The sequence below is a fragment of the Grammomys surdaster genome, unplaced genomic scaffold, assembly GCF_004785775.1.
Source record: "Grammomys surdaster isolate TR1022 unplaced genomic scaffold, NIH_TR_1.0 144, whole genome shotgun sequence".
Classification (NCBI taxonomy): Eukaryota; Metazoa; Chordata; class Mammalia; order Rodentia; family Muridae; genus Grammomys; species Grammomys surdaster.
Genome location: NW_021604602.1, coordinates 7,463,776 through 7,473,072, shown reverse-complemented (window position 1 = coordinate 7,473,072; position 9,297 = coordinate 7,463,776). Strand labels below are relative to the sequence as shown.

At 49.9% G+C, this 9,297-nt stretch overlaps 1 protein-coding gene across 1 annotated transcript in view; it reads left to right on the top strand.

Moving 5' to 3' along the window:
• The window catches only part of Ppp1r13b (protein phosphatase 1 regulatory subunit 13B), a 39,032-nt gene that overhangs the window by 24,860 nt on the left and 4,875 nt on the right, over positions 1–9,297 (top strand). Inside the window, exons 8-11 of the mRNA XM_028764457.1 lie at positions 2,374–2,554; positions 6,192–6,358; positions 6,664–7,165; positions 8,099–8,865. Coding sequence (XP_028620290.1) covers positions 2,374–2,554; positions 6,192–6,358; positions 6,664–7,165; positions 8,099–8,865 — 1,617 coding nt within the window. The remainder of the gene's footprint in view (positions 1–2,373; positions 2,555–6,191; positions 6,359–6,663; positions 7,166–8,098; positions 8,866–9,297) is intronic.

Sequence of the window (9,297 nt, the reverse complement as noted above, 5' to 3'; positions counted from 1 at the left end):
GGGCGGGACCGCCGCTGTGGGCGGGACCGCCGCTGTGGGCGGGACCGTGGGGGGGGCTTCATCTAAAAGTCAACAGTTGGTGCTGGACCTGCTGCTACTTACTGAATCGCAATTCCTAGGAGGTGGAGGCAGGGGATTTGTAAATTAGAGGCCAGTCTGGGCTATATAGGGAAGTCATGTCTCAACAACAGTCTTGAACAAAATGCTTTATGATACAGAGTTACATTTTCAAAAATATTTGCTATCTAAATTTCAAAGATAGTAAATACTTTGAGCAAAAGATGGACTAGTACAGGAATACTCACAGGGGAATGCGGTAGTCTTCTCCCTGTTCTCCAGAAGTGACAGTTGCTAATGGTTCTAGTCTAATGCCTAATTCAGACACAAAGGTGTAGAGGTGTGTGGGATAGTAAATGGAAGTGGGACTGTGGCAAGTGTGTTAGTCACTCTGCACCTTGAACTTTTTTAAAAAAAAAGAAAAAAAAAACATGGCGACTTTCCAGATCTTTCCTTTAACATCTCATGCTGTACCATGGTCCAGGGTCTGCCTGTCCTTCACCCTCTGAGTATTTCTGCCTCTCAGTGTGAGTGAGAACAAGCACTATGCCCTGTGTCTAACTGGATGGCACATCCAACCCTTACACTGAGTGAAGAGCCATCCATTCTGCCCTGGTGTTGGAGAGCGGGACAGGTGCCCGCCTGCCAGGGGTCTCCATGTGCACACTGAGACGGTCTGGGGATGGAGGTGTCTGAAGGATGTTGTAAGGAGGTGAGCGTGGGCATTCTGTGTGTTTATTTATATTGAGTAGTGGAGAGAGTTATTCAGAGAGGAGGAGGAGAAAGAAGAAGAGAGGGAAAGAGGAAAACAAAGATACCTTCAGGAATTGGCGTTCTTTCTGCTTTAGATTTTTGTTTTATGTACGCCAGTGCATCATATGCATACAGTTCCCATAGAGGCCAGAAGAGGGTGTCGGGTCCTCTGGAACTGAACATGGGTCCTGGGAATCAAATCCAGGTCCACTCGCAGAACGGTCAGTACTCTTTACTGCTAAGGCAGGCAGTTCTCCAACCTGGCTACATGCTGATGAAGGCTGGCAACTCTGAAACCTGTAGTGCAGAGAATTTAGGAGCTTAAGTACAAGGCTGGCTGCTCTAGTCCCCTCTTTCTGGATGACCAGTTTTTCTCAAGGCCTTGCACTGGCAGCACGAGACCCACCCATCTTACAGAGTGTCATCTGTCTCAGAGGTGATTGAATGTTAATCTTATCTAAAAAAAATTTTCCTGGCAACATCTAAATTACTGTTTGAGCACCTATCTGTGTACTGTGTCTTAGCTAAGATGTATAAAATTACACCACCACCCCAAAACCCAAACAAAGGGGGGAAAAACCAAACTGTCACAGGGCTGATCAGGTGGTTCCGCAGGCAGACACACTTGCCACCAAGCTCAACAGCACAAGTTCAAGCCCAGGACTCAGAGTGCAATGGGATGAGAAAACCAATTCCTATAGTAATTGTCCCTGCCCTCTACATATGTGCTGGGACATGTACACACATGTGCACACACACGCAATTGTAAAAATGAAAGATCACAAATAGCTACTAGATATGTTAGATGTTTCAGGGATCTTGGAAAAGATGGTGTTTCTGTAGAGCCGTGGCTCCCCTGGAAGATCTAGGTGCTCGGGAGCCTTTGTGAAGGTCTCGGGCCTTTCCCAGCATGTGGAATCATGTGTGCAGTTAGGAATCCACGTTTCCCTATTTAGAACCTTCCTGGCAAGGAGCCATAAGGAGCCTGTGGTCCTCTAGTTGGGATCTTGCTGGACTTGCTTTTGATCTTGGTCAGTATCACGTGGTGGGTGACTTCTGTTTAGTTGTACCCTTCTTTACAAAAGCAGAACTGCTCTTAGACATGCAAAGTCCCTGTCAGGACTGGGGTGTCGCCTCAGCACTTGCCTGCACCTTACAGTAACTCTCATCCTAACTATAGATTCAGACACAGAGGCTCAGAGAGGCTAAGTTACTAGCCTGAGACTGCACAGTTAGGAAGTGACAGGATTTGAAGCCGTGCTCAGCAAACAAGCAGGCTCGTCTGTCCATACAGCAGGGAGATCGTGTCCCTGAGTGAAGGGAGACAGTCCTCGGGGTACAGGACTTGTGCTAGCATCATGCCAGCCAGCTCTTTAGTTTTGGAGCTCACCGGTAGGCAGTGTTAAGTATAAATCAAGTTCCCTGAAGGCTCACTCCCCGTCTCTACGCCGGTCTTTCAGGGCGAGGGGCTTCCCAGGGTACGAGCTGAGTGACTTTGCTCTTTCCCAGCCTGACAGGCTCTCACTGAACTCAGTCTTGACTCCAGTTTCATCTCCATTGCAGCTGAACCGTGTGAATGGCACATCATCACCACAGTCACCCCTGAGCACATCTGGCCGGGTCGCTGCTGTGGGTCCTTACATCCAGGTTCCCAGTACTGGGGGGTTTCCTCTCCCAGGGGACCCTGTGAAGCCCCAGTCTCTCACCATTGCCTCAGGTGCAGCCCATGGGAGAGCCAAGTCTGGTAAGTTGCCCTGGTCCTCTCCTGGGGAGCACAGGAGGAGTATGTGGACGGCGGCCCTGACCCTGTAGTAAACCCGGGCTCTCTTCCCCCAGAGGTGCCTGCTGTCTACAATAACAATGACCCTAAAACAAGAACAAATGATCTTCCCTGATCTGAAGGTCTCCACTGTGCTTTACAAATCACAAATGACAAATTACAGTGGCGCATACAGCACAGTCAGAAAATCCACAGACTTGGGTTGGATCATGGGTGTGGCTGTGAAGCCATGGGCTGGATCTCTAGCACCAGGGATCGAGGCTGGGAGAGGAGAGGGAAAATATCCAGAACCTATTTCTGTGGTCTAAATAGTTCCAGCACTGTTCTCTGAGTACACTCACTCCATGAACTTCACCAGGCATAGGGCTTCCTGTGTGGAGAGGATGATTATTTTTAAACTGATAGATTAAGAATTCAGGACTTGCCAGGTATGGTGGTGACATGTGCCTGTGATCCCAGAAGTCAGGAAGCAGAGGTAGGAAGATGACCACAAGTTCAGGGTTAGCCTAGGCTACACAAAGAGACTCTGTCTAAAATACCAGGGTTTCCTTACAATGACCAGGGCTGGCCTGTATACACAAAATCAAGAATCTGTGTCCTGGCATATTAAATTTGTGAAAATATTATTCTCCAGATACAAAGCTCATGTTTTGTTTCCCCCCTCAGTTAGTAACAAGTTTGTTGTAATCTTTGTGCTGCTGCCTTTTTCGGGCATGGGGAGTAGGAGTTGTGTTTTTGAGTCAGGATTTCATTGTGTCACCTTGGCTGTTCTGGAACTCACTATGTAGACTAGGCTGATCTTGAGCTCACAAAGATCCTCCTGCCTCTGTTCTGCTGGGATAAAACTGTGCACCACCAAGTTAGGCATTGTTGCTGCTTTCCGTTGCTTGGCATCTACTGTGCATAGCTACTTCTGCCTTCTGGCTTCTGACTCCAGTAAAGGAGGCTCCCCTTGTGGGCCAGAGCCCACTCTCTATGACCATGTCTTAGCAGTCAGATCGGTGAGTGTGATCCCTCACTGCAGTGTACATTGGTGAGGGTGACTCCTTTAGCCATGGAAATGTTTAGTGGTAAAAATTTAGCATAGCTATCTCCTGCTCTATTGAATCCATTGTTAAAACTTCCAAGTGGGCAGCAAGGCAGAGGGAGGCCTCTGAGTTGAAAGCCAGCCTGGTCTACAGAGCTAGTTCCAGGACAGCCAAGGCTACACAGAGAAACCAGAAAACCAAAGCACTACCAACACAAACCCAAGCTGAGAATGCCACCTATTTCCCAGTCTCTAAAGTCCTGTGTAGCCTCAGAAGGCTGCCAGAGAGGCCTTTACCTACCTGCCTGCCTGCCTGCTTTCCTGCCTTCCTTCCTTCCTTCATAGCTCAAAGAACCTCTTACAGTTTTCCTGTGTGAACACAAGCTGGAGGCAGGATCCCAGCTGTGGAGCTAGGATGAGGAATTCTCCTCAGGGTTGCTGTGATCCATGTTGGCTCTCCTGGTTCTGTTACCTAGATGGCTACAGTAGATGCAGAGGGACCAGCACATGGACAGTGTCAGACCTGGACGTCAGGCCTCATTGTGGCTCCTCAGGGCACTCTGCAAGCCCTCTTGTAAACTGTATGTCACCTAACAGCCTTAGTGGGGCACTTTTGATCTCTAACAGACTGAATCAACAATCATTCTCTTTTTCCAAACTGACAAAGGACTGTTAATTACCCCTGCACTTGAAGGTAATACTGTGCTGATAGACCTGCCCTTCCAGCCCTGTTGTGGAATTGGGTATGGCCCCTACATGGTCATCCAGACATGGTTGGTCACCAAGTGATGGATGTTGGCGTGGAAAGGGTTGTGTTAGAGATGCGTGTGGCAAAGGAGAGTTGCTCTTTACTCTAGAATTAATATGAACTGCTGGGCATCGTGGCACACACTAGGAGGCCAAAGCAGAAGCACTGAAAGTTCTAGACCAGCCTGAGCTACAGAGAGAAACCTTACCTCAGAGAGTGGAGATTTTCTGAGTTATTTATGAAGACTGTTTCTCATCATAACTGAAGGTCCTTTGAGCATGAGAGCTGGCAGGAGTTTGGCATGCCCCCAGAACACCCAGGGTCCTGAAAAGCAGTCTAGTCTCCATAGAATTACATTGTTCAGTCACATAGGCCTGACAGTCCCTCCCAAAGTGCACAGGTAGAGGGCATGACTAGAGGCCTCAGGCCCTAGGGATTTACAGACTAATGAAGGCCAGAGGGCAGAGCAAATTAAGCATGCCTCCCCAGATCCTCCCCCTTTCTCCCTCCCTATATAACTTGGGACTACTCTGAGTTTTACGGGAGTACTTCCAGATTCATCCACCATCCGCCATGACAATAAACCCTTTTGGAACCAAAAAAAAAAAAGAAGATCCTTTGATTTTCAATACAAATAAGTGGTGGCTCCTTTTAACATTTATCTCATCCTGATGAAGAAAAAAACCTTTCTTAATCTTCTCATGGCTGCTTCCCACAAAACTTCCCATTACTGTGGAGTGTCTGAGGCCAGTGAGCAGCCATATTGATTCCCATGACTCTAGAGCAGAAAATTCCATCTCAGCCTGCCTGCTCACACCACGGATCTCCAGTTGGCCTTGCTTTCCCAGTAAGCTGAGTTTTCCCCTGGGTGCCTCTGGTGAGCTTCATATAGCCCACACTCCCAGCCCCTCACCAGAAGGGAGGGAAAGTTCACATGCTTGTCAGAGGAGGCAGACAGACTGACGCAGAATGATAGTTTGAGTTGGGCTCACACTGTAGTCAGTGAACGGCACAGAGCAGCCAGAGCATCAGAGCAGCTTGTCCCTACAGCACATGCCACTGTCCCACAGGCCTGGCAGAATATTCTGGAGCAGCTTACACTTAGCCTGGGAGCAGTCATGGCAGATGACTTTTGTTCTGCTCCCCAATTCTCCCCACCTGCGCTCTTCTTGCTCACACCTAGCTGCGTGAGACGGGAAGTTTGACAGCCCACACCTGTGTCTGTCAGAGGAGCAGAGGCCTAAGGCAGGACATACGGCTGACCCACAGTTTCAGGTCAACTTGTGTGGACTCCTTTTCAGTTTGGAAAATGCTCTATAGTAAACACCTTTCTGTAGGCTTCCTGGAAACTTGCAGGTGAGGACTGGTCTCCTCATTGCAACAAAATGTTAGCTGCTGCTTCTGCTGCTACCCAGTCAGAAGGAATTGGGACTGACTGTCTCTTGTGCTCAGTCACAGACTTTTACAGAGGAAGAACCCCTCACACTGAAGGAGAAATTTTATTTCAATAATGGAAAATCATACAAATCAAATCTATTATGAGGTCAAATGATAAGTCTTCTCCTATGGCTGCATGGGATTGTTTATAAGTGGTGCCTGATGGGTAAGTGCTTGCTGTGGTCTGTGCTGTGGCTATTCCAGCTGGTGAGTGCTGGCCACGGTGGCCAGGATCACTCCTTGAGCTTTAGGCAAGGGTCTGTGGGCTTTTGAGCAAATTAGTAATCATTCGGGTGTTGGAAGTCCCTGCATGGTATTTGTTTCTGCCTCGACTAAGTTCAAGACTTTTTTTGTTTTTGTTTTTATTTAAATTCTATGCTACTCTCAAGCTAATGATGGAAACTGGCCAACATTAAAGCAGAATTCTGCTTCAGTGAAGTCAACTCAGATGACTGGCGGAGACTGGAAGGACTCGGGCATGGAGGGGACCCTAAAGCAAGGCGCCATCTCAAGCCAGCCTTTGCCTTTGTCAGCACTGGGAGCTACAGAAAAACTGGTAGGTTATCTGGCTTTAATCACAGAGCCCCAGGGAGTTTCCCTTGTGTTCTGATCTTCAGCTCAAGGGTGTGAACCATGAAGGCAAGTTAGTCCGTTGGTGTCCACTTTATACTCCAAATTCTAGAGAGCCACTGGCCCTTAGGTGCCTGAGCATGCTCAATTTAGACAGATAATGAGCTCGATAGTGTGTCCTATGTCCCTTGAAGGCTTACAAATCGTACTGTGTGCTGTTATAAATGGGAAAAGTGTGTTTTAACCTTCCAAAAAGTAACTTACTGTTTTCTTCTTAACTTCTAAATTTAGGGCATCGAGATTGGCAAAGGACCACCTCCTATACCTGGTGTAGGCAAGCCACTGCCCCCAAGTTATGGGACATATCCAAGTCCTGGGCCCCTGGGCCCAGGATCAACAAGCTCTCTGGAGAGGAGGAAAGAAGGAAGCTTGCCCAGACCTGGTGCAGGCCCACCAAGTCGGCAGAAACCCGCCCCGCTGCCCCCAGCAGGCAACGCTGCCCAGCCCGGCTCCTCACAGCAGATTCAGCAGAGAATCTCAGTGCCACCAAGTCCCACATACCCACCAGCGGGGCCACCTGCCTTTCCACCTGGAGATGGAAAACCTGAGCTTCCACTCACAGTGGCCATTAGGCCTTTTCTGGCTGATAAAGGTTCACGGCCTCAGTCTCCCAGGAAAGGACCTCAGACAGTAAATTCAAGTTCTATATACTCCATGTACCTCCAGCAAGCCACACCACCTAAGAATTACCAGCCACCAGCACATGGCACCTTAAATAAGTCAGTTAAAGCAGGTATGCTGGCCTTGCACTTGGTCTGAAATGGAAGACCCATTGCATGCTACTCATGATAAAACACAGTTCTTACCTAAAATGTAGGGTGTCAGTTTGGGATGAAATAAGACATAAAATGCAGAATAGTTTTCCAGGTGAGTCATGCCTTGACTTCCTGCTGGGTGTCGGCATATCACTCAGTAGTAAATACATCACCCGGAAGGATAACACTTCGGGAATTTCCATTTTCCTCCTGCTTCAGGGTAACTTGTGCCCTTAGTTACCCCGTGACTGGGGTGGACCTGCTGGCCACTGCTAAGTAAGCGTCCTGGGCGTGGGCAGTGTGGGGAGCTGCCAGGAGGGACGTCCTGGAGCGGGTCCTTGAGCAGGGCCCTTCTAGGCAAATGAGGAGACCCAGCACAGCTCTGTGACCGCTCGAGGTCCAGAGATTCCCACTCTAGCCGGAGGGTTCTGTGGGCCAGGTCAGGGCTGCAGCAGCCATACTTGTAATTCAGTTCCTGGGCGTGTTACCTGTCAAGGACCTCCCAAGTAGTGTGGTCTGTGGCCACGGTTCTGACCTTGGGAGAAGCTCTTGGGCCACAGATCAAATGTGTCCTGTTCCAGAGAGGTAAGTGTCTCTGTCCGTGTTGCCTGGTCAGTCCCAGGCGTGAATGCAGAGGTAGTGGACTTGGCATTTCCTTGGCCGGAAAACAACAGACTTTATAGAATGGGGAAACTCAGGTTGACAACCTTTTCTTTTGGAAGATCCCCATTTTGGAACCAAACAAAATCCAGTCAAAAGGGAGCAGTAGAGGTCTTGGAAAAGCTTTGCTGAGGATTCAGAAATCAGAACCCAGCAGGAGCAGTAGCTTCCCTGCCATCCAGTCAGTGCCAGGGAGAGGCTCGTGTTCCAGCAGGCAGGTGAACCCGCTCTGTCCTCTGTTTCTCCTCTAGTGTACGGCAAGCCTGTCCTACCGTCAGGGTCAGCGTCTCCATCGCCCTTACCATTTCTTCATGGGCCTCTGGGTCCAGGCACGACACAGCCTCAGCCACCTTCAGAGTGTGCTGAGAAAGAGCCAGAACAGGAAGGCCCCAGTGTACCTGGAGAAGGCAGCACGGTGGAAAGCTTGCCACGGCCGCTCAGTCCCACCAAACTCACACCCATCGTACACTCTCCACTCCGCTATCAGAGTGATGCGGACCTGGAGGCTCTCCGCAGGAAGCTGGCCAATGCACCCCGACCCCTGAAGAAGCGCAACTCTATCACAGAGCCAGAGGGCCCTGGAGGGCCCAACATCCAAAAGTTGCTTTATCAGCGCTTCAACACCCTGGCTGGTGGCATGGAGGGCACCCCTTTCTACCAGCCCAGCCCTTCACAGGACTTTGTGGGCACCTTAGCTGATGTGGACAATGGAAACACCAATGCTAATGGCAACCTGGATGAGCCTTTCCCTCCCCGGCCCACAGCCCCACTTCCTGAAGAGCTTCCCCCATCCTCAGATGCCAATGATAATGAGTTACCTTCCCCAGAGCCAGAGGACCTCATTTGTCCCCAAACAACTCATCAAACGGCTGAGCCTGCTGAGGACAATAACAACAACGTGGCCACAGTACCCTCCACAGAACAGATCCCAAGTCCTGTGGCTGAGGCTCCTTCAGAGGAGGATCAAGTCCCTCCAGCACCTCTTTCCCCTGTCACCCATCCTCCAGCAGCATCTGCGGTGGGTATCCTTGCCAGACCAAAGCCAGGCATGCAGGATCAGATGTGGGGACAGGATAGTCCAAAGCATAGCACACAATACGCTGATAAGCCAGATGTCACTGACACTGAATGACAGGAGAAAAGCAAGGAGCCTCTGGGGAAATCACTAGTGACACTGCAGGGAGGGCTTGGGACCATCTTGGGATACACACAAGCCTTTCTTAGTGGGATCCCTGGACCACTACCAAGGGCATGGCAGTAGGGATAAGCTGACTCCCTTGGGGAAGACATGTGGTTCAGCAGTGTGGCTGTCACCATACTCCCTCCCACAAATCTCCCCAGGAGTAGCTAGCCACCTCAGGCAGCCACTGCACTCAGCTGATAGCCAGGCCCTCCTAAGGCTGCCACCACAGCTGCTCCTGGAGAACTGCCTCAGTTCCTGCCACCCCGT